The 25,567-nt window shown below is 31.9% G+C and overlaps 1 protein-coding gene across 2 annotated transcripts in view; it reads right to left on the minus strand.

The window, feature by feature from the left end:
• Positions 1-25,567, minus strand: part of LOC136037873 (probable ATP-dependent RNA helicase DHX34) — a 291,716-nt gene that overhangs the window by 123,018 nt on the left and 143,131 nt on the right. For both annotated transcript variants that reach the window (XM_065720723.1, XM_065720724.1), the window contains exons 4-9: positions 24,715-24,833; positions 18,211-18,377; positions 14,348-14,551; positions 8,184-8,310; positions 5,552-5,700; positions 422-626 (exon numbers count right to left, since the gene is read on the minus strand). In XM_065720723.1, the coding sequence (XP_065576795.1) occupies positions 422-626; positions 5,552-5,700; positions 8,184-8,310; positions 14,348-14,551; positions 18,211-18,377; positions 24,715-24,833 (971 nt within the window). The remainder of the gene's footprint in view (positions 1-421; positions 627-5,551; positions 5,701-8,183; positions 8,311-14,347; positions 14,552-18,210; positions 18,378-24,714; positions 24,834-25,567) is intronic.

Consider the following 25,567-nt stretch of genomic DNA (forward strand, 5'->3'; position numbering starts at 1 on the left):
CCCGAAAAAAATCCTAAATGATCTCACTGTCTGGGGACTTCCTATTGAATTTATGAAAAATCAAAAAAAAAAAAAAAATAACAAACACACACAAATAAAAATGTTTGCTCATATGTAATATTTCTTTATTATTTTTTTATCGGACGGGTTACTCCTACTTAAAGATTACTATACTTTGTCAGTAAAAAGTCTATAAACCTTAGTTTTAGAAAATCTATTAAAAATGAAACTGAAAAAACAATAAAAATAGTAGAATTAGATATAATACAAGGGAGGTTCGTCAACTCTATACGAAGAAAAATATCTTAATAGAATTCTAGTCTTAGCAGTAAAATATCTTGCTAATCTTTCATTTTTTCGACCATAAACAATCAATCTAAGAAGAGAGTAGGGGACCGGTGGGAAAAGAAGGACATCGTACCTGCTCTTCCTTTTCTCTGTTCAGCACTAGCTTTACTAACCCAGGACTCTTGAAGTTTTTGAAGTTTACAAACTGGGTCATACGTCATTTCTTTGACTTTTCCAGAATCTACAACGAAACGCACACCATCTATAGTGACGGAAGTCTCGGCAATGTTTGTTGAAACTATACATTTTCTTACACCAGGAGGTGGATAGTCAAATACCTAAGAAAAAGACTTAATTACTAATATTTATAATAATAAATACACCAAGAGCTCCAAATGAACAGAGAGAAAAAATTGAGTTCACAACAACAATAAAAACGTGAAAGAGCAAATAAAAAATAGGAAGAAGAAAAGAAAGAGAAGAAAATGAGAATACAAAATTTACAGGCATAGAAGATTCACATGCCTTTTAGAACCATACATTTTCAAATACCGGAAGACGAATAAAAAAACATGATGGAAGAAAGAGAGAAAAGGAGAAGGGAATGCAACATTTATAGACATGGATGATTCAAAATGTCTGTTAAAATTATATATTTGCTAACATCTGGAGGCGGCTAGTATAAAACGTAGGAAAATTATTTACTAAGATTCGTAACTAAAAAAATAGTAAGTTCAAAATGAACATAGCGGAAAAGTGGAATTTACAGCAACAATACAAACAAGGGTACTAGAAAAAACCTTGAATTTTTTAACTCAAAACACAAACATTAGAATGTTTTAACTACAAAACCTAAAACACTCCAAAATCTAACTAAATCATACACTATAAAATTATTACACAAAAACAATGGATAAAAATAATGAATAAATTTCTCAATGTTGGTCCTAAAATTGCTTTTAATATCCTCATTTTCTTAAAAAATTATCCAAAGTATTCTGATATTTACCATTCCGAATTTATGCGATTTTTCGCCAAAATTTCTGTTACCTCTCAGCTTTGTTAAACACCGTCTTTTATTGACAGTATCGGTTCCCATATACCTCAACTACCTAAATTTAACCACCAAACAACTCAACCACCATCAAATCGACAATCAAACAAACTAAACCACCTTGAACTCAACTACCTTAAATTCAACCACCACCAACTCAACCACTGCATAGTTCAACCAACATCAACTTAACCACTATATAACTCAAACTTATTTAAATTTTTTGTCTCGTGAGGATTTTTTTTTATATTGTTTTAAAAAAGAAGCAAAAAGCGAAACAATCCAATCGGTGCCATTTTTCTGAACAGGAAAACGTGACTCATAGAGAAGAGCTCGATTCCAGCAAGCAAAATGCGTTTGGGCATTTCGTATTTATTTTTCTGCTATTTTTCATAAAATCCTTGGCAACTGTAATTGTACCTAAGCAAATTATTTACTAGGATTCACAATTACAAAAATATAAGTTTAAAATGAACAGATAGAAAAAGTGAACAACAACAATAAGAACATTAAAGAGCAAATAAAAAAAAAACAAGAAAGAAGGAAAAAGAGGGAAAAAAGAAGGCAGTAGCATCTAAGATTCTGGCTTGAAGGAAAGGGGAAGGGGGCTGCCAAATATTTGTCTCCCATCCACCCAAATTTCGGTATAATAGTCTGTGAGGATAGAATCTATTCATGGTGGAGCAACGAATTAAATCAAGAGACAGTATATATACCCAAGTTATCAAAATAGCATATATGCAATGTCTCGGGAACAGCTAATGAGCTATTCCCTACGAGAAGCGCAAGAGGACTTTGTCTTTTTTTTATCTTTATTATTTTATTAATATTTTATCTTTATCTTTTATCTTTATCTTTATCTTTTTTTATCTTATTTTTTATTATCTTTATCTTTTATCTAATATTTTATCTTTGGGAAAGAGGATGAGAGAGGCTTTCGAGAGGATGCTCGAGAATTGGCAAAAATAATTTTTTCCGATCAGCCAGGACTCATAATATTTTATAGAGCCGTAAGTTGGGCGTCTCCAATCAATTAAATCCTAGGCTAGGTAAAATCCTAGGCTAGGTAAAATCCTATGCAGAAAAATTTGAAAATAATCTTGGTTGTAGGATGTTTTGCCAATAAGGGCAAAAAGTTTGGAAAAAATTTGATTTTATCGATTTGTAACATAAGACATTTGATTTTTTTTTTTTTTTTTTTTATTTCGCCGATCTGCTTGAAAGTTACAGTAAATAAAAATGGGACTAAGGGAGTTTCAATGCAGGCAAAAAAAGAAAATAAAACTGGTTAAGAATACACGAATTAATTCTTTCATTTGTTTATATTTAGAATAAAGTTTTATTATAAATTTCATTCCTTTTATTTATAATTCTATTATTGAATTTGACTTGTCTTTTTAAATTTATTTTACCTAGTTTGATTTAAGACAAATACGTCTAAAAAATTATTACACAAACCTATGGCCGATCGAATGTTTCGACTGAATATTCAAATTTTATCTCATACGTAAATTGCAATCCCATATTTTAGATCTAATTCAGAAATGCTGAAAAGCCTTACAATTAACCAGTAGTAAGCAATAGCAAAAAGCCAAGGTTAAACGTAAAAAGAAAAATCATTAACTTAAATGAAGAAATATGACTATGAAGTAATGAGCGAAACCAATAAGTGACAATTTTACCGTGAATGTCCAAAATTGGCAAATGTTGACATTCACCGGCGAATGTCCGAAATACCCTTTTTATTTCCCTCGGAGTTGAACAGCGTTACCCGTCACCTTTTTTAGTTTCATGCAAGGTTTGTTGGTAATAGATTAGACTGAGAACCCCTTTCTGAGATTTATAACATAGTTTAGCTTAACCTAAACAAACTTTAACTTTTACCATCAAAGCTTTAAAATTAAATCTTATTTAAATTTTACCATCAAAGCTTGCCAAAGACTGAAAAAGCTGATTCGCAAAGCTATTTGAATATAAGCAGCGGAAAACAGAATTTCGGGCATTCACAAATATATATATATATATATATATATATATATATATATATATATATATATATATATATATATATATATATATATATATATATATATATATATATATATATATATATATATATATATATATATATATATATATATATATATATATATATATATATATATATATATATAAGTGAAATAAAATCAGTGACAATAAACGACCAATAAGCGACATATTGTATCATTTTTGAAAACAATGGTTGTTTAGTGGATTTACGAAATGAGCCCCCTAACAAACTTTTATTTCAGGAAGGAAGAGTTCAATTTAATGTTTGTTTTTTTTCTTGATTTACGTATAACATTAATATAAAATGATGAGCGACTTAAAGAAAAAAAAGACTTTAAAATTAAAATCAAAAGGAATTAAAAGTCAATAATCATATGCAGTAGGAGCAGATCTAGAGCAAAATCTTGGGAGAGCTCAATGCGATAAGGGCGGCAATAATTGACCAATTGCACATATTTATCCTTAAGAAAGAGTGAAAAACAGAAAAAAAAAGTAATGAGGGCGCCAGAAAAAATTTCGCTTGGGGAGCAGGATCCCCCTGCCCCCCTGGATCCACCAGTGATATGCAGCTGTAGTTATGGACGAATGGATGAAACCCAAAACGAACAGAAGTTACCAAATATAAGAATGAGGGCACCTCCCCCTTAAACCCTCGAAAGGATAGACTGCCATTTTAATTTAATAAAAAACAGAAAATAGTTGAAGCGGTTTCTCTTTCATTGTTATAGCATTGAAAAATCATAGATTTCTGAGACGTACAGAACTGACATTATTATATTTTAAATGAAAACATTACTATTATAATGCTTTATAATATATTGTTGCATTGTTATTAGTACATTAGTTTATATAATTAGAAACACTACAATTTCTTAATTAATAAATTATATTATTTCCAGAAACATTATTAAATTCTGAATCATCATCCTAGGGTCACCCATCTAATATGCAGTAAATTTTTATACTTGCATTTCCTTTTAAATATATAGAAATTCCTTTTAAATATATAGAACAAAGAATTGGTAATTCATTTACTGATTCATCAATTCAAGACATTGTTTCAACGAACTAAACAGTTGGCTTTCAGAATTACCAATACAAGTATTGAAAGCTTTTTTTAGAGCATATTTTTTTATATACTTGAATGAAAGAAATAGAATCAAAAGCAAAAGTATTGACAAAAAAGAGTCACAAATGTAATTATTGTGAGATTTTTTTCTCCTTCCAGTAATCTTGATTAGTATTTCTAACACTAAAAAACATAGTTTCTCAGTAATTTTTTTTGTCGTTGGTTGACAAACAAAGACCAGACTGTTTGAAACACTTAGCGTTTTAAGAAAATCACGAGGGAGACTCAAGCCTAATGGGTTTGAGACAAGGCCGTAACCCGGTGGGAGGGGTGAGGAGGTTTGAAATAACCCCTCCCAAAAAATAAAACAAATTCTCCCGACTCTTAAAAATGAAACAAAATGCATTTAAACAAGTTTTGATGGGTCTTTCAAAGTCTTTTGTAATCCCTCCTCTGAGTAAATATCGTTATTGTCATCATTACTTTGTTATTATACATTATTATTATTATATTACTATAATTTGAAGTTAATTTTGAAGTTTGAGGCTCATAATTCAATGGTAGGAGACAACAAAGAAATATGCAAATGATATGCAAATATTGTTGTGAGTGGTATGACAACAACAAATGACCCTATTTAACATACAAAGAGCTCAAGGGCATTAAAATGGGCCAAAGTTTTTACTCCTATCAAACTACACTTGGAAGGGAATAGGGTGAAGGTATGTCAGGTCTACCCCAAGAAATATGTTGTTTTTTTTTTTTTTTTTTTTTTTTAAAGATACGACTTTTTCAGATATGCAATTTATAAAAAACCCGGGTGACACTTTTTCCATATTAAACCAGCCCTCCTCCCGAACGCAAAGGCATAATTCCCTCGCTTGAATAAAACCCTCGAAAACGGACTGCTGGACATGTGGTCACATTTATAAATATAACAGTTCAAAATAAGGATAAAACCTTTTGAAGTTATCTAAGTTACCTTTGTATTTGAAACATCTTCTTTTGAAAGGAGAGAGGGGAATGGGGGTATTTTTGTGAGACTAGACCTACAATGGAAATAAATGACAGGATTTAAGATTAATACTCACTTTATCTTGATCAGACACAGATAGAGCGCTATGTAGAGGTAAAATAATCCAGCCTCTGGTTTGTTCCGCATAAGCTTTAGCGGCCTCGACAATGGCTGATATTTCACTCATCCCACTTAGGAAAATTAGTACATCACCTCGTTCACTAGCTGAAACATTAATTCTTTACTTAAAAACAAAACATAACTATAATAAACAGATAGTGATCCAGCCTCTAGTTTGTTCCGCATAAGCATGAGCGGCCTCAACAATGGCTGATATTCACTTCGTTCACTAGCTGAAACATTTATTCTTTTAGTTTATAACAAAACATAACTATAATAAACATATAGCGCGCTATGTAGAGTTAAAATAATCCAGCCTCTGGTTTGTTCCGCGTAAGCTTTAGCTGCCTCAACAATGGCTGATATTTCACTCATTCCACTTAGGAAAATTAGTACATTATCTCGTTCACTAACTAAAACATTTATTCTTTTAGTTAATAACAAAACATTATGAATTAGACCTCCAGTGCCAAAACCCGTGAATTATTGCAACAAGCGTTAGGCTAAAGTTGCAGAGCAGCACATACATTACAGCACATGGGAAAAAATTTCGAACAAACACAATTTAGAAGCGATAGGGAAATTAAAGACAGTAGAATTCAATTTAGTGAATTTTTCGCCCCTATGTCCAAAAACCGTCTTCAGTAAAACACCATATATATATATATATATATATATATATATATATATATATATATATATATATATATATATATATATATATAAATATATATATATATATATATATATATATATATATATATATATATATAGACTTATATTAGAATGCGAACATTAAAACTAAAAATGTTTCTAAAAAACTGTTTAAATTTTTCACAGGTTTGGCAGTGGAGTTAGATAACCACAGAGACTAGTCGTATGCACTTCAGGGAACGCTAAAACATATACACTGGATACTCCATTTTGAGTTTGTTCTGCTGCAGAAATCCCATTCAGCTAGCAAATTTCACATTAGTAAAGTGTATCATTAGAGTATTTTAGAGAACTAAAATTAAAATTTTTGCCGGAAGAAAAAAAAACAATCAGAGGGTTCTCCATAGGGATAGACCTTATAACTAATTTTTGCTGAGTCATCCACATTAAGGCACATTTTCATCAAACAAACAAACGATTTTAAATGAAATCAGAATGAAAATAAGATCCAAAAATCTTGTAATTTATGTCACATTTTTAAAGCAGAATTTCCCCAAAAAGACATTTTCGCAATAAAAAAAAAATGCAGAGGGAGGGAATCATACAGTTAAAAAGCCCATTAAACTCTGCGTTTTTAATATTCCTTGTTTTTTTTTTTTTTTATAGTGACTGCTACCCCAAAAATTTCAAATTATTGAATTTTAAGAGGAGCACTGTAAAAGAATGGAAAACAGAACTTAAAGATTTAACAAGATAAAGCAGCCATGGCGGTCACGTATGGAGGCAGAGCGGGACGCGTCCAATGTTTTTAGTCTTTCGGTAAAAAAAGTAAACGGAAAGATCGTGGCCCTTTGCGCCACGATATCGCCGACACCACGTAAATTCTTGTTCGGTTCAATAAAAATCACGAAAATACTGCCATGTAAACTACATAAATTTCCAACTTGGTCGGTAAACTCAGTAGTTTTATCGACTTTGGCTGTGATTTTACAGATAGTGACACAATTTTCCATTTGGTCAAATAAACACCATTAAAATAGTGACATGATATGTACCTAAATCTGAATCACGGTTGGTAAATGCAGCGGTTTTACCGACTCCTGCCGTGATTTTACAGATGATGCCACAATTAGGTCAAATTTGGTCAAATAAACAGCATTAAAATAGTGAAATGATATGTACCGAAATCTGAATCACGGTTGGTAAATGGAGCGGTTTTACCGACTCCTGCCGTGATTTTACAGATGATACCACAATTTTCCATTTGGTCAAACTAGCAGCATTAAAATAGTGACATGATATATACCGAAATCTGAATCACGGTTGGTAAATGCAGCGGTTTTACCGACTTCTGCCGTGATTTTACAGATGATGCCACAATTTTCCATTTGGTCAAATAAACAGCATTAAAATAGTGACATGATATGTACCGAAATCTGAATCACGGTTGGTAAATGGAGCACCGACTCCTGCCGTAATTTTACGTATTGTATTCGAAACGGATATTATGCTAATTTTTGCCAGAAACAGTCGGTAAAAATGACCGGCCAGACGGTAAAATCTCTTGCTCACCCTTCAAACATTTTGGATAGTACCGACGCTGATCGTATCTATATATATAAAAATAAGTTGTTTGTTTGTCTGTCTGTCAACTGACGTCATGTTTGTGTGTCGACTGACGTACTGTTTGTCGACTGACGTCATTATAAGGATTGAGCTGTATGTCGTCATGAAGTTGTTTGTCGACTGACGTCATGTTTGTCGACAGACGAAATTACAGACCGGGACACAAATGACGACCGGGACACAGGGAATATAAATGACGACCGGGACACTCAAAGAGAAATTACACAAATGACGACGGGGACACAGGGAATGTTCGTAAAATATAAAAATAAATTGTATAAAAATAATTTTCGCATTAACAGGCTTACCAGGATATTTGTGATCAATTAACTGCATGATACGAATATAAGGATCAGGGTTGATCTTTTCGCTGGATTTATCTTCTATTGACAGTGGCCTGTATTCAACATTAATTGGAAACAGACGCCCAGGAACCTAAAAGAAAGATCCATGAAGAAGGAAGATCTACAAGAACAATGAGACTAAGGAAGCTGCACAAGCTTAAGAGGGAGAAAGAAAGACAGAGAGATAGAGAGAAAGAGAAAAAGGGTCAGAGAGGGAAGAAAATGGAGAGAGAAAGGAAATGGAGAGAGAGAGGAACGCAGAGAGAGAAAGAGAGAGGAAGTTTTTCTCAGTATTTTCTCAGCTTTCGATAGGTGTCACTAATTTTTAGAAATCCGCGTCACTTATTATATGTATATTTTTTTTCTGTAAATGCAAACGGACATTAATTTTCAGAAGAAAATTAACTAAACGATTCAGCCGTATATTTAACAGCCGTCTCAGCAAAAAAAAAACACGATAAATTCAGCTAACAACAAAAACTAACACCAACGTTACAAGAGTTCTAACGTCTATACTTTACGCAAGTTAATGTAGCACAGTAATTTTTGGGGGGAAGAGGGGTCCAAAGACTTGTTCTGTTATTCGTAAAAAAAAAACTAAGCGCATCCAGGACTTCAAATTTGGATACTTGTCCATTACACACCACTCACTCAAGTCTACGCTGTCTAAAACACACGAACAAACTAGTTTCTTCGCTAGCTTCTTTCAGCTTAGCGTGAGACAAAACAAAGACAGGTGACAGAACAGATGGGAAATATATATCGTGGGCTATATATTTTCACATTGGTGGGTAGGCGGGTGTTGGGTGGGTGGGGTTAGGGGGTGGATGGGGAAAGTATTTGAATAGTTCGAAGTTATAAACAATTTTTACTTCATAATATGCAGAATAATTGTATCTAACACATTTTATATGCAGACCCACTATTATTTACCCCCTCCCCCCCCCTAATGTGCAAATATATAGTCCTAATTTGTTTCCAAAGTATTACATTTTCATAATATTTTGTGACATTTCATTAGAATTGAGCGTCAAAGAAACCGGGTCTAATTAAATGAAACACTTGAGTGAGTGGCGTTTTATACACTAGTACCCAAATTTGTGTAGTGGTAGCATTGTTTTATCCTTTGGGATTTAGTTTGGCTCCAACTAAAATTTCCGAGCTACAATTAAATTAAATAAAGTATATTTGAATATTATACCCACTTTTTTAATGTGGGTCGTCCTATAAACTCTTTGCCTATTATTTATGTAATCGGCCTAGTTTGGTTGTCTTACAAATTGCTAAAAAAACAGACAGGGGACAACACTAGAATAGGAACCAGAATGAACCCTATCATGAAGAAATTTTCAGCTAATCTACTGCTTTGGCTCCTTGTTTCCCTCGTTCCAAAAGTTTTCAAAGCACATCCGCTGTTTCTTTTCTTTTGTCCTTTGATGAAAACCATAAAGAACAAGAACCAAACCAAGTCCATAATTTTTAGTTAGCTAGTAAGAATTTACTCGTAAGAATTTACCATAAGAGAATTGGAATTACCGTAGAATTACTGTAAGAATTTACCACAAGAGAATTAGAATTACCGTAAGAGTTTACTCATAAGAATTATTTAAGAATTTACCGTAAGAGAATTAGAATTACTATAAGAATTACTGTAGGAATTTACCGTAAGAGAATCAGAATTACTTTAAGAATTTACTGTAGGAATTTACCGTAAGAGAATTAGAATTACCATAGAATTATCGTAAAAAAATACTGTAAGAATTACTTGTAAGAATTGTTAAAATAAGATTTATTTACCTAAATCCTTTCTTGATATAACCTTGAAGTTCGTTTTTGTTTCGATAAATTGGTTTTTGTTAAAAGGGGGATCAAATATAGAACGAAGACGAGACACGAAAAGAATTTTAGAAGAGCAGTATGTGTTGGTGTTTGGTCAACAACAGAGCTTGGTTTAGATATGAGTATAAATTGTTCCTTTCCAGGTTCACAATGTAAACTTCTCGCCTTTTAATAATTTAAATACCCTAGGAATATTTTATTTTGCTCACATATTAGTCATTAGTTGGTTTGTTTTTAATATCTAACCAAGATTGAAGCAAATAATGCAATTATATTACTAGATTGGATTAAACTTTATTAAACAAAAAAAAACATACAACACAATTTAATCATTTCAAAAGTAGCCGTTCAAGAAAAAACAAACCTTTGAGGGCGAACGACTACCACAACCAATATCAATAAATTCAACTAAATAACTCAATACATATGCATACATATACATTTTCTTCGGATTTTTTCCCCCAAAATAATATAATAAAAACTAAAACCGTAACTCTCTTAAAATTAAAACCTTTGCTCTTTTCTAACCCTTGTGTTGTGTTCATTTTATTTTTAAGTCTCGGGCACAGGTTATTGATAGCATTTCAATTATTTATTTATGTTTACTGAACGGTAGAGTTTGATGTCTACACACTACTCTAGTAATTCTCTAGACTCTACTTAAATCGGCTACAACCACAAGCTGAATTAAAATTATTTATAATGAAAAGAGACAAAAAGAAGAAAAGAAAAACCTTTTCGGCGCTTTTGCTCTTTGTCACCAACCCGCCTGGCATCCGAAGATTAAAAGATTTTTCTATTTTACGCAATAGCCTAATCTACAGTCTGCTATTTCTCCGGAATTCCTTCTGCAAAAAGTCCCCTCCCAATATGCAACTTACTACCACTATTGCCAAATCTACAGTCTGCTATTTCCCGGAATTTCTCCTGCAAAAAGTCCTGTCCTAATATGCCACTTAGTACCTCATGACACTTACTAACATATATACTACTTTTATATACATTTATATACTACCTTTGTGGTACCTCTATATACTACCTTCACATATACTACCACTTACTACCAATCCGCCACTTGCTACCACTATAGCCTAATCTACAGTCTACTATTTCTTCGGAATTCCTCGCGCGAAAAATTTCCCTCCTAATACGTCACTTACTGCCATATATACTATCTTTACATATACTACCACTTACTATCAATATGCCACTTACTACAACTATAGCCTAATCTACAGTCTGCTATTTCTAAGGAATTTCTCCCACAAAAAGTCCCCTCCCAATATGTCACTTACTACCATATTTACTATCTTTACATATACTACCACTTACTACCAATATGCCACTTACTACCACTGTAGTCTAATCTACAGTCTGCTATTTCTCCGGAATTCCTCCTGCAAAAACTCTCCTCCCAATATGCCACTTACTACCCTATATTCTACCTATATATACTACCTTTATATCTATATATATAAAAATAAGTTGTCTGTCTGTCTGTGGATGGATCAGGTGACGTCACCTGAAAAAACTGGATCAGGTGACGTCAAAACTGAAAAAACTAAAATAAGGCAAAAACTACAAAAAAAAACTAAAAACTAATAAAAAAAATAAAAAAGCTAAAAAACTAAAAAAACTAAAAAAAGGCAAAAACTACAAAAAAAACTAAAAACTAATAAAAAAGCTAAAAAACTAAAAAAACTAAAAAAAGGCAAAAACTACAAAAAAAAACTAAAAACTAATAAAAAAAATAAAAAAGCTAAAAAACTAAAAAAAACTAAAAAAACTAAAAAAAGGTAAAAAACTAAAAAAACTAAAAACTAAAAAAAAACTAAAAAAAAGGAAAAAACTGAAAAATAAGCTAAAATAAAGGTAAAAACCAATAAAAAACTAAAAAAAAACTGAAAAAACTAAAAAAAGGCAAAAACTACAAAAAAAAACTAAAAACTAATAAAAAAAGTAAAAAAGCTAAAAAACTAAAAAAACTAAAAAAACTAAAAAAAGGTAAAAAACTAAAAAAAATAAAAAATAAAAAAAAACTAAAAAAAAGGAAAAAACTGAAAAATAAGCTAAAATAAAGGTAAAAACCAATAAAAAACTAAAAAGAAAAAAAGGAAAAAACTAAAAAAAATTTTCATCTAAAAAACTAAAAAAAACTAAAAAAGGTAAAAACTAAAAGAACTAAAAAAGAAAAAAATAAATGACGAAACTCAAAGAGAAAGCGACCAGGACAAAAGGAATGTTCGATTAGCAATCAACAAAGTACCGGGACACAGGGAGTATAAATGACGACCAGGACATAAGTAAAAAAAAAAACTATCTATATATATAAAAATAAGTTGTCTGTGGATCGTGGATCAGGTGACGTCACCTGAAAAAACTGGATCAGGTGACGTCAAAACTGAAAAAACTAAAAAAAGGCAAAAACTACAAAAAAACTAAAAACTAATAAAAAAAATAAAAAAGCTAAAAAACTAAAAAAACTAAAAAAAGGCAAAAACTACAAAAAAAACTAAAAACTAATAAAAAAGCTAAAAAACTAAAAAAACTAAAAAAAAGGCAAAAACTACAAAAAAAAACTAAAAACTAATAAAAAAAATAAAAAAGCTAAAAAACTAAAAAAACTAAAAAAACTAAAAAAAGGTAAAAAACTAAAAAAACTAAAAACTAAAAAAAACTAAAAAAAAGGAAAAAACTGAAAAATAAGCTAAAATAAAGGTAAAAACCAATAAAAAACTAAAAAAAAAACTGAAAAAACTAAAAAAAGGCAAAAACTACAAAAAAACTAAAAACTAATAAAAAAAGTAAAAAAGCTAAAAAACTAAAAAAACTAAAAAAACTAAAAAAAGGTAAAAAACTAAAAAAATAAAAAAAAAAAAAAAAAATAAAAAAAAGGAAAAAACTGAAAAATAAGCTAACATAAAGGTAAAAACCAATAAAAAACTAAAAAGAAAAAAAGGAAAAAACTAAAAAAAATTTTCATCTAAAAAACTAAAAAAAAACTAAAAAAGGTAAAAACTAAAAGAACTAAAAAAGAAAAAAATAAATGACGACACTCAAAGAGAAAGCGACCAGGACAAAAGGAATGTTCGATTAGCAATCAACAAAGCACCGGGACACAGGGAGTATAAATGACGACCAGGACATAAGTAAAAAAAAAAATTAACAAAACTAAAAAGAAGGTAAAAACTACAAAAAAACTAAAAAGAAAAAAAAACTAAAAACTAATAAAAAAACTAAAAAATCTAAATAAACTAAAAAAGAAAAAAAAAGGAAAAAAATAAAGGAGAAAAACAAAACTAAAAAACGAATGTATATACAGACCGGTACACCGGGATACAAATGACGACCGGGACACAGGGAATATAAATTACGACCGGGACACAGGGACACAACTACAACGGGGACACCGGGGGAAACAGGGGGATATAAATGACGACCGGGACAAAAAAACTAAAAAGAAAAAAAAACTAAAAACTAATAAAAAAAACTAAAAAATCTAAAAATCTAAATAAGCTAAAAAAGAAAAAAAAAGGAAAAAAATAAAGGAGAAAAACAAAACTAAAAAACGAATGTATATACAGACCGGGACACCGGGATACAAATGACGACCGGGACACAGGGAATATAAATGACGACCGGGACACAGGGACACAACTACAACGGGGACACCGGGGGAAACAGGGGGATGTAAATGACGACCGGGACACCGGGACAGGGATATATATATATATATATATATATATATATATATATATATATATATATATATATATATATATATATATATATATATATATATATATATATATATATATATATATATATATATATATATATATATATATATATATATATATATATATATATATATATATATATGTATATATATATGTATATACATATATATACATATATATATATATACATATATATATATATATATATATATATATATATATATATATATATATATATATATATATATATATATATATATATATATATATATATATATATATATATATATATATATATATATATAGCCCACTTATATAAAAATGTAAACAGTGGAGTAAATACAAGCGAAAACTAACAATAACATTACAAAAAAAAATTAAACAACAATAACATTAAATAAATAATCTTATTCAAAATATGCTACCACTTACTACCAATATGCCACTAACTACCACTATAACCTAATCTACAATCTGCTATTTCTCCGGAATTCCTCCTGCAAAAAGTCCCCTCCCAATATGCCGCTTAGCTCTACCAATGCCACTTACTTTAATAACAGGTGCTCTTCCTTCAAAATAATTTTGAAATAATTCAATGTTTATAGTTGCTGACATTAAGACAAGTTTAACATCAGATCTGACTTCTATAAGACATTTTAAAACTCCAAGCAAAAAGTCTGCCGGCAGATGCCTCTCATGAACCTCATCTACAATTATAACGTCATAGCCTGACAGCGTCGGATCTGATGCCACCTGGAATTAAGAAAAAAAAAGGCCAGTATGAAAGTATGCAACTATCAAAAGGCGTAAATTGGAGGGAGTAGGGAACAGTTGCCTTTACAGTTTAGTTTAATTTTGTACCGCCCACCCCCTCCTAGATTCTGAGAATACTTTTTTGGCGTGCTCATGGAAAAATGTAACATTTACTCAAGCTAGCCTGAGCAATTATCAAGTAGAAAATAAAAACTTTAAGAAAAAATCAATTCACAAAGCAGAAAAGTGGTCAGTGAAGTAAGTAGTTTGAGAAGAAAATAGTATAAAATTAATAATAGTAAATAAGAAAATAATATACAGTAACATACTATTATAATAATGATAGTATATAATAAATAGTAAGAGTGCACCAGTGAATAAATAGTATAATCACACTGATGAATGTAATTTACTTTAAAATTCAACTGTAAATTACTGTCAAATGGAAAAATTGACTTTTTTTTCTTAGATAGAAATAATTTCTTTTTGTCCACTCTTCCGAAACGCAATACTTCTATGCAAGTCGTGTTCAAGTAGGATTCAAAACTACAAACTGATGGAAGGACGCCTCTGATCATGAGATCGAATCAACACTTTATCGTCAACGTTTAACAACACAAACAGTCAATCAGGAGATATTCGTGGTTATGCAAAGATCAAAAAATACTAAGAAAATAGTATAAGCTTAAAATGGGTAAAGCTTTACGAAACATGGGGTTCAATTCCAACAAAAAACTTTTCAGGGACTATACCGACAGTCTTCATGAAAAATAAGTCTTTCTTTAATTTTTTGGCATAAACACCAATCTTGTTTTGGTCATCGAATTTTTTAAATAAAAAAGAAAATCTCCACTAAACACTTTTTTAAACTTCTTATGAAGTTTTGTTGGTTTTCGTGGTAAAGAAGATTCATCGTCTTGGATTCTTTAAGACTTTATCGACGACCTATGCACCATCAATGATAATGATGTGATCTAAGGTAAGGGAGATTCATAGACAAGAGGAACATAAAAATTTTAATAAATAATCAACACAAAAGGAAACACCCAAATCCCTTTTATTATAAAAAAAGAGGAAACATCAGTGCTATCCCTGCAAAAAAGGGATTCCTTGTTGTTCAAGCCAAGGAGAACAAAATTTTCTGGATATAGTTTTCGGCCACGGCAGTTCCATTTTGTGTACTCTTGCTTCAATCCGACATCATTTTTTAGGGGTTTCAGGGTATTTTGATATTCCCTTAAATTTGTTTTCAAACTAACATTTTACTATTAAGAATATTTATGGAAACTTGCTACATATCATAAAGTAAGAATTTCACTAGTAAAGTTTCTTTTTTTGTATATACCCTAGTGTTATATCAGAGAACTTTGGAAAAGGAGAATGGGTGTGTGTTTTCAAATCAGCGAATATTATATTTAGAGAAAGCGTCTATTAGAGAATGAAACGTTAACGCTTTTTATGTTATTATAATGCTTCCATCAGAAGAGTCTTATATCTAGGATTTTTAATCTTGTTTTTTAATATTGCCTATCGGAGAAGTAATCCTTCAATAAACAAGGAAAACATTGTTGTGCGGCTATTGTTCGTTTTATACCTTTTTTTTTACTTTACCTGTAGGAGAAAAAGCCCTTACGTATGAAAACAAGAAAGGAACAAATAAATGAAAAGAGAAAAATCTAATAGGTGAAAAACGAGGATTAAATCCTCGTTATTCACCTATTTGATTTTTCTCTTTTCATTTATTATTTCCTTTCTTATTTTCATACGTCATACATAGCTAGTATGGTCTCAGAACGCATTTAAGCCCCTACGTAAGAAATACTATTATTGTGTGGCTAGTCTTTGATTTTTTTTTTCAGCTTTTTAAGGATCTCACTTGTCCTAGATGTAAACCTTCTATAAGAAGAAACATTTTTGCGTGACTAGTATTAATTTTTGTCAGCTTTCTTTTTATCTCACCTGTCAGATAAGCAGCCCTTCCATTAGCAACACTATTTTTATTTGGTTAATCATTGATTTTTGTTTCAGCTTTTTTTTAAATATCACCTGTCCAAGATGTAGTCCTTCTATAATTCAAAGGAATTTTGTACGGCTGGTATTCATTTTTTTAGCTTTTTTTTGTTTCACCTGCTGGAAAAGTAGCCCTTTCATAAGCAGCACTATTTTTATTCAGCAAGTCTTTTGATTTTTTTAGCGTTTTAAAAATTTCACCTGTCCAAGATGTAGCCCTTCTATAATAAAAAGTACTTTTACAGGGCTAGTATTCATTTTTCATCTTTCTTTGTACCTCACCTGCCGGAGAAGTAGTCCTTTCATAAGCAACACTATTTTTATTCGGCTAGTTTTTGATTTTTGATCAAACACCTAAATCTTACGTGTCCGAGATGTAGCCCTTCTACAAGTAAAAGTAATAATGCGCGGCTAGTATCCATTTTTCAGGTTTTTTCTTATTTCACCAGTTTGAGAGGTAGCCCTTCCATAGGCAACTTTAATTTGGCTAGTCTTTGATTTTTGTTTCAAGTATTTTTTAATCTCACCTGTCAAAGATGTAGCCGTTCTATAGCTAAAAGTACACTATAACACTACTTTTATTTGGCTAGTCTTTGAATTGTTTTCAACTTTTTAAGAATCTCACCTGTCCGAGACGTAAACAACTGCCCTTAAACAAGAAAAAGTATTAAATCGTGGCTAGTATGCATTTTTTCAGCTTTCTTTTAATCTCATCTGCCAGAGAAGTAACCCTTCCATAATCAATACTATTTTGATTTGCTTTAGTCTCTCAGTTTTTTTCCAGCTTTTTAAGAATCTCACCTGTCCGAGACGTAGCCGTTATACAAGAAAAAGTATTTTACCGTGGCTAGTATTCAATTTTTTACCTTTCTTTTTATCTCACCTGCCGGAAAAGTAGTCCTTCCATAAGCAACACTATTTTTATTTGGCTAGTCTTTGATATTTGTTTCAGCTTTTTAAAAATCTTACGTATCCAAGATGTAGCCTTTCTATAAGTAAAAGTAATGATGCGTGGCTAGTATCCATTTTTTCAGCTTTCTTTTTATTTTACCTGTCAGAAAGGTAGCCCTTCCATAAGCAACACTATCTTTATTTGGCTAGTCTTTGATATTTGTTTCAGCTTTTTAAAAATCTTACGTATCCAAGATGTAGCCTTTCTATAAGTAAAAGTAATGATGCGTGGCTAGTATCCATTTTCTCAGCTTTCTTTTTATTTTACCTGTCAGAAAGGTAGCCCTTCCATAAGCAACACTATCTTTATTTGGCTGATCTTTGATTTTTATTTCAGCTTTTTAAAAATCGTACGTGTCCGAGATGTAGCCCTTCTATAAGTAAAAACAATGATGCGCGGCTAGTATCCATTTTTTCAGGTTTCTTTTAATTTCACCAGTCGGAAAGGTAGTCCTTCCACAAACAATAATATTTTTATTTGGCTAGTCTTTGATTTTTGTTTCAAGTTTTTTTTTAAATCTCACCTGTCAAAGATGTAGTCCTTTTATAACTAAAAGTACACTACAACACTACTTTTATTTGGCTAGTCTTTGATTTTCTTTTCTTTTTTTAGCTTTTTAAAGACAAAAATGTAGCTTTTCTGTAAGAAAAGTATTTTTAAAGGCTATTATTTTTTTTCAGCTTTCCTTTTATCTCACCTGTCGGAGAAGTAGCCCTTCGGTAAGAAATACTATTTTTGTGTGGCTAGTCTTCATTTTTTCAAATCGTATTTGATATCCTATTTGAGACCCAAATTCATCAAGAGTTTCAAAAGACACACGATTTGACAGGGAAATACAAGCAATTCGACGGGGCTGAGTGCAGGCTAAAATAAATAAAGAAAGAGAAATTAAGAACAAAGAAGAACAGTTTAATTGTCTATAAAAATAGACTAAAAATTAAATAGCTTTTGTATATCTTATGAAACATAGTTTAAAATGTTTTATATAAAGGACAATAAAATGTACGACATAAAATGTCTTATATATAAGTGATATAACTTACAGGCGTTAATAAAATATCTTGCTAAATATCACATTAATAATTATAAACATAATTACTGATAATTAAAACTCTATATAATTCAAATCAAACTAACTAAATAAGTTAAACTTAAAATATACAAACTAATAATTAAACTAAATAAATGCATTAATACAATTAAACACAATTCGGATTAAATTGAAAACTGTTAATTCACAAATTCCTTCCCTTTTTCCAATCTAATTTTTTGGTTTTAAAAAGACACTAATCTTAGAAACCCATCCGACATCAAGAAATAAATTTTTAAATTTTTTAGATGCTACTTTTTCAATCTTTGAAATTTATATTTGTTCCAGGGATTCACGAGTTACAACCCCCTCCCCCCCACCTTTCCCCTCTTATAAAATCTAAAACCTCCTATCTTTTATAATCTTAGTAAACTCAGCTTTAGATATTGGTAATGTTTGGTAACATTGTTTTGCCAAATTTGCCTTTATGTTATGAAAGTTACTGTTCTATTACACTATTTTTGATCCAAAGAAGCTGCTTTATGCTCTGAAACAAGGCTAATGAACCCAAATGGGGAGTCCGAGAGTTTTCCCATTATCTATAAATTTCACGACAAAGTTTGTTACGTGTTTTGGCAAAATTTGTGTATTTTGGAAAAAAAAGAAGAAATTTAACGAAATCTCCCAAAGTGATTTTTGTGCGTCAAAATAAAAAACCACATCAGATTTTTTTTAAGCACCCACCCACAGTTTTCGTGTCATAGCCTTTAAAATTTTTGGTTGAGTTGTTGATATTTTGGAAAACAATGCTAAAAAAAAAACAGAAAAAAACATCTTTCCACAAGGGTACTAGAAAAAAACCTTGAATTTTTTAACTCACAATTCAAACCTTAGAATTTTTTTACTATAAAATATAAAAAACTCCAAAATCTAATTAAATCATAAACTATACAAATTATTACACAAAAACAACGGATAAAAATAATGAATAAATTTATCAATGTTGGTCTTAAAATTGCTTTTAATAGCCAAGTTTTCTTGAAAAACTATCAAAAGTAATCTGATGTTTACCATTCGGAATTTATGCAATTTTTCGCTAAATTTCTGCAATCTCTCAGCTGTATTAAACATCATCTTTTATTGACAGTGTCGATTCCCATAGATCTCAACTACCTTGAATTCAACTACCAAACAACTCAACGACCATCAAACAATTCAACCATCCTGAACTCAACAACCTTAAATTCAACCACCATACAACTCAACCACCATCAACTCAACCACTGCATAGTTGAACCATCACATAACTCAGCCACCATCAACTTAACTACCACATAACTCAGATATGTTTCAATTTTTTGTCACGTGAGTATTTTTTTATATTGTTTTGAAAAAGGAGCAAAAAGATTACAATGGTTGCAATTTTTCTGAATAGGAAAACGCGACTCATAGAGAAAAGCTCGACTCCAATGAGCAAAATGCGTTTGGGCATTTCGTATTTATTTTCTGCTATTTTTTCATAAAATCCTTGACAACTGTAATTGTTTTTCTCTTCAAAATTTATTGAAGCTTTGACCTGACCAAAAGCTTTGACCTGACCAATATTCCAGTGTTACTACATTCCTAATGCCCATAGTATTCTTCTTGGGCGGAAATATGCAAACAGTTATAGGAAAAACATGGCTTTGTGTGTATTTTACATTCAAAGCATCTATTTATCCTTTGCGTATGAGCAATTACTTTCATGTATCTCATTTTGTTTTCTTCCTGAGGGTATGTTTATATGAGTATGGAAAGTCGTTGAGCAAGTATTTACATTTTGAAATTTTTTGACTGTGCATATTCTGAAATTTTCAGCAACCTGTAATACCACCAGACATTGAACAACATGTCACTTTTTGGTCCATCAAGGAGCTTCCAAAACTTGGATGAGCACAGATAGACATACCATTAAGGGCACTGTGGAAATCCTCTGTGGCATTCGAGGTTTTCACCTTGTAATTCGAGGTTTCACCTTGCCATGTATTTTCAGTGTGGTTCAAGAAGTCTGGTACAAATCTTGGCATTGAAACACCTCGGTTAGGCAATTAAATGCCACATACGTAGGTATTATTGATGTAGCTCAAGAGAGAATCTTAATTATCACCTTGAAGGAGACAAGCATGCTAGTGATATCATGAGGTATTAGGTATCATGCTACATGGGTATCAATGCTATTTTAGGGTAGGTATCATATTGATTTACCTAATTGTTGACCAATATCCCTGCTGTGTTTAGCAACATATTTGAGAAGGTAATGCTTCCTCATCTTAATTTAACATACCACTTTCTTCCAAAATAGCCATTAACAGCAAATCAATGAACTCGTTCGTTTCATACTGCCACTAGCAGATTTGGGTACAAAAAAAAATCATGTACAGTGGTTACCTCAGATCAATACCAGCTGTGTTGAGGTATTATTATTAGTTGTAGTTGCAAAAGGCACAATTAATGGGTACTACATGAAAGACATGACCCTCTTCAAGGTTAGGGCTGAAGAACTAAGTGGAAACCTTCTCATTTGGCTATGCTAAGGTCATATGCATCCCAAGACAGATAAATTCAACATCTGAGAATATATATATAAAAAAAGAAAAACAAGAAGCAAAAAGAATTTATCTTAATCTGGGCAAAATTAACTAGATTTTAGGCCTAGAAAGCGTTTTCCAGTCAGGGCCAGGTCGTGGATTTGGGAATCTTTGCTATCTTGGAAAGCAGTCTCAAAGCTTGAGCTCAGTAGATGGCAAGAAGCACCAACTATCAGAGCTTCTTGAGGTTTAGCAATAACTTTACTAAGGATAAGTTTAAGATCACTGACCGTCCTTATCTAACAAAGTAACCTTAACTCTTGAAAACTCTTATCAGCTTTATGGCTAATCCAGTAATTCGCGCCAATTCCGACACTTGGAAGAGGGGAGGGCGGAATTTATCCTATGGAACCAGGTGGGGGGGATGGTTAAAATCTGTGAAGTTTTCTGGGGTGGGAGATTTGGCGTTCTTCAGGTATTCTCCCCGCCAAGTATATCTGAAAACGAGTTTTGCCCGGCGATCAGTCGTCACTTCGAATAGCTTGCCGGCAGAGGTAACTCCGGAAAATCCTTTCCTAGACTCGTTCATGAAAAGGTATAATAAATATCTCAGTGTTCAAAAATGAGGTAATTACCAGGACTAGCCGCATATCATCATCTGTGATAGAGCCACAAAGCCTGTAATAATGATAAAAAAAGGAACAGATGAATACTAAACTGGAGAGTTTAATATTTGACAATGTAGAAGATGGATGGCATTATTTTCGTAAAATAATTAGTGAAGCTGCTGATAGTGTCTTAGGGAAGAAAGTTATGAACGCAGCTAGGAATATTAGTAAAAATGCTTTATGTTTAATAATGAAGAGAAGGGGCTTCTACAAGAATTATCTTAGTGATAAATTTTATGAACATAAGAGGAATGTCCCAAAAGCGGAAAAAGCATTAAAATATGAACTAAGAAGGTGTGAAGTGGAGGCCATGGATAAAATTGCCGAGTATCTGGAAGATGTAGCTAGACAGCATTAAATGAAAATATTGTGCTGGCGGGTTAATAAATTAAGATGGAGTAGTCAATCTATACTTGTCCCAGTTAAAGATAGGAACGGGGCCACAATCAGTGATAAGAAAAGAGTTAAAGGGAGATGGGCAAAACATTTTTAGAATGTAAAAAACAGAAATAGAGTTCCAGGAAAAGATATAGAGGAAGATAAGAAAGTTTATGACAGCTTGGATGTGAAGGAAGATTTATTTTATGAGACAGAACTAGTGACAGTACTAAAGGGATTACAAATAATAAGACCCCAGGTGCTGATAGTGTGGTAAATAAGTTTCTTAAATACAGGGGTTATGAGGTTACAAATAAGTTACTGAAGATATGATAAATCATATAAATATGATTTTTTAAAAGGGGAAGTAGGCCTACAAAGTGTTATTGGGAAAACCCTAATTAAACCCATGAATAAGAACGGTGATAGGGGTGAGTGTGGTAATTATATAGGCATTAGCCTGATTTCTGTTGGTAGACAAATACTTAGTATGATGTTACTTTTTAGACTTAAAGATTCTGTAAACGACGTTTTAAGAGAGGAACAGTGCAGTTTTAGGAAGAGTAGAGGATGTGTCGGCCAAATTTCCACTCTTAAGTTAATAATTGAGAAGTGCTGTGTCATAAGACACCTTTAGTCCTTTAGCCAGTTTACAGATTATGAGCAAGTGTTTGATTCAGTTAATAGAAGACCTTTTGCGGAGGTTTTAACCTTGTAGGGTAACCAGACAATTATATTAAAGTGATAAGTGCTATGTATGAGAATACCATTGCTTCGGTTACTGTAGGAAATGAGGTTAATAGCTGGTTTCGTATTAAATCAGGAGCTAAGAAAAGTTATGTAATATTCCAGTTTATATGGATCATTTTTATGAAAGGAGCAGAGGAAAGGAAATGGGAGAACACGGAATCAAATGGGGAAGTGAAACTTTCCTGGACTTCGATTATACTGATGATTTAAACATCCAAGATGTTTAAATTAATAAACAAAAATTAAAATTAAAATTAAATTCATAAACAAAATAAATGAGCTTTTAGAGGTTTTGTTAGTTCAGGACGCTAAAATAAATTTTAAAATTAATGTTAAGAACATAAAGTCACTAAGGCTATGAATAAGTGAATATGAAAAGGTAAGGTTGAGTAACAAAAAGACAGATCAAGTGGACAGTTTGACTTACCTCAGTAACATTATTAGTAAAGATAGTAGGTACAGTGAAGACGTTAAAAGTTGGGAAGCCAGGGCTCAAGGCGTTTTTTCATCGTTGAAAAAAGTTTGTATGACTAGGAAGATAAGTCAGCGAAAAAAATTAGAATATTGGAAGCTAAAGTAATGACAGTGGTCAAATATGGTTTTGAAGGATTGGCGGTCCAAAAAACGAAGGTTGATTAGCTAGATATTTTCCGGAGAAACTGTCTACGGATTGTCTTGGTCACCTGACTGACTGACCGTATTTCAACATTAGGTTGTACGAAAAATGTGCTTCAATCCCGCTTTCTAGGGCTATAATGAGACAAAGGTTAAGGTGGCTAGGGCAGGTTCTGCAGATGAAGTATGACAGGTTGTCCTTTTAGGAAAACCTTCTAGGGCTAAACGGAAAACAGATCACCCTCGGTTGGGGTAGAATATATTACATACAATATATATAAGGTCCTGAAGCGTGGGAGCTCTGAAAGACTTGCACGATTTTTTCCAAAGAAATTTTCTACGGATTATTTTGAGAACCCGACTGACTGACCGTACCTCAAACAATGAGATATACCAAAAATGTAGTTCAACCCCACTTTTTAAGCTATAATGAGAGAAAGGCAAAGATGGCTAGACAAGGTTCTGCAAAATACGACTGCCAAAAATAGTCCTTGTCGGTCAACCGACAAGACTGACCGTACCTCAAACAATGAGATATACAAAAAATGTAGTTCAACCCCACTTTTTAAGCTATAATGAGAGAAAGGCTGAGATGGCTAGACCAGGTTCTGCGAAATACGACTGCCAAAAATAGGGCCGAACAAAAATCAAGTTGTCCCCGAATGAGTGGGAGGATGTCGTAAGGAAAGATTTAAGGGAAATAGAAACTTCTTGGGAGGGTGCAAAGAGTTAGGCTCTAAATAGATTAGAGTGGAGGAGGAGCGTGCGTAGCTGCGTCGGTCTCAGGCGGTCTGGTGCTGCAGTGAGTTGTTAATAATAGTGTAACTTACTCTACAAAGAGTAAAATAGTTTGTCTTCCTGGTATAAATAGCCCACCAATAAAGAAGGTCTGGAAACAAAATCCATAGTTTTGTTCTAATTAACTTACTTCAATTGCTCTGTTTGCTTAATTCAATTTGTATCTTTTGTTGCGTATTTCCTCCTTGATGCGCCTTCCTGAGACATAAAAAAGCTCTTTCAGGTATTTTCACGTTTTATGCTGACTAATACGTCTTTTTTTATATTTTAAACTGAACAATAGTTCAACTATTTTAATATTAAAACCATTCATTTAATTTTATTCCATTACTCTATTAGTTATTCTATTTTAATTCGAAAAAAATAATAAATTTATTAATAAATTATATCCAGACCTATTTTCTTAAATCCAGCATGAAGTAAATATTGCGGGACTTGAGTCGACTTTCCACAACCAGTATCGCCAGCTACTATCACAACTTGGTTATGTTGTATAGCGTCAACTATCTCTTCTCTAAAAAGGATAAAAATTATGAAAGAAGTAAAATAAACATAGATGTGATAGACAGAGAAGAGGTGATATGCAAACAGCATCACATTCTCCTATCACAACTTGATTGTGCTGTAAAGAATCGACTATTTCTTCCCTGAAAAAGCGAAAAGACTAAGAAAGATGAAAATGGCCACAGAGAAGATGAATATAGGAAAGAGGTGATACGCATCCAGCATCAACTTCTACTATCACAACTTGATTTTGATCTAAAGCATCGACTACCTTTTCTCTAAAAAAGAAAAAAAGATTAAGAAATATGAAAAATGGACAGAGAGCAAATGGGTGCAGAGTAGAGGTGATAGACATCCATTATCACCTTCTACTATCACAACTGGATGTGATGTAAAACATCGAGTACTTCTTCTCTAAAAAAAGGCAAAAGATTAAGAAGAACGAAAATGGACATAGAGAAGACGGACGTAGAGGTGACGCGCAACCAGTGTCACGTTCAAATATCACGACTTGATTGTGTGGTAAAGCACTGTCCCTTCTCTAACAGAGGAAAAAGATTAAGAAAGATGAAAATGGACATGGAGAAGAGGGACACAAAGAAGAGGTGATACGCATCCAGTATCACGTTCTACTATCACAACTTGATTGTGATGTACAACATCGAGTACTTCTTCTCTAACAAAGGAAAAAGAATAAAAAAAAATGAAAATAGACAGAGAGAATATGGACATAGAGAAGAGGTG

The sequence above is a fragment of the Artemia franciscana genome, chromosome 17 (assembly GCF_032884065.1).
Source record: "Artemia franciscana chromosome 17, ASM3288406v1, whole genome shotgun sequence".
NCBI classification, from domain to species: domain Eukaryota; kingdom Metazoa; phylum Arthropoda; class Branchiopoda; order Anostraca; family Artemiidae; genus Artemia; species Artemia franciscana.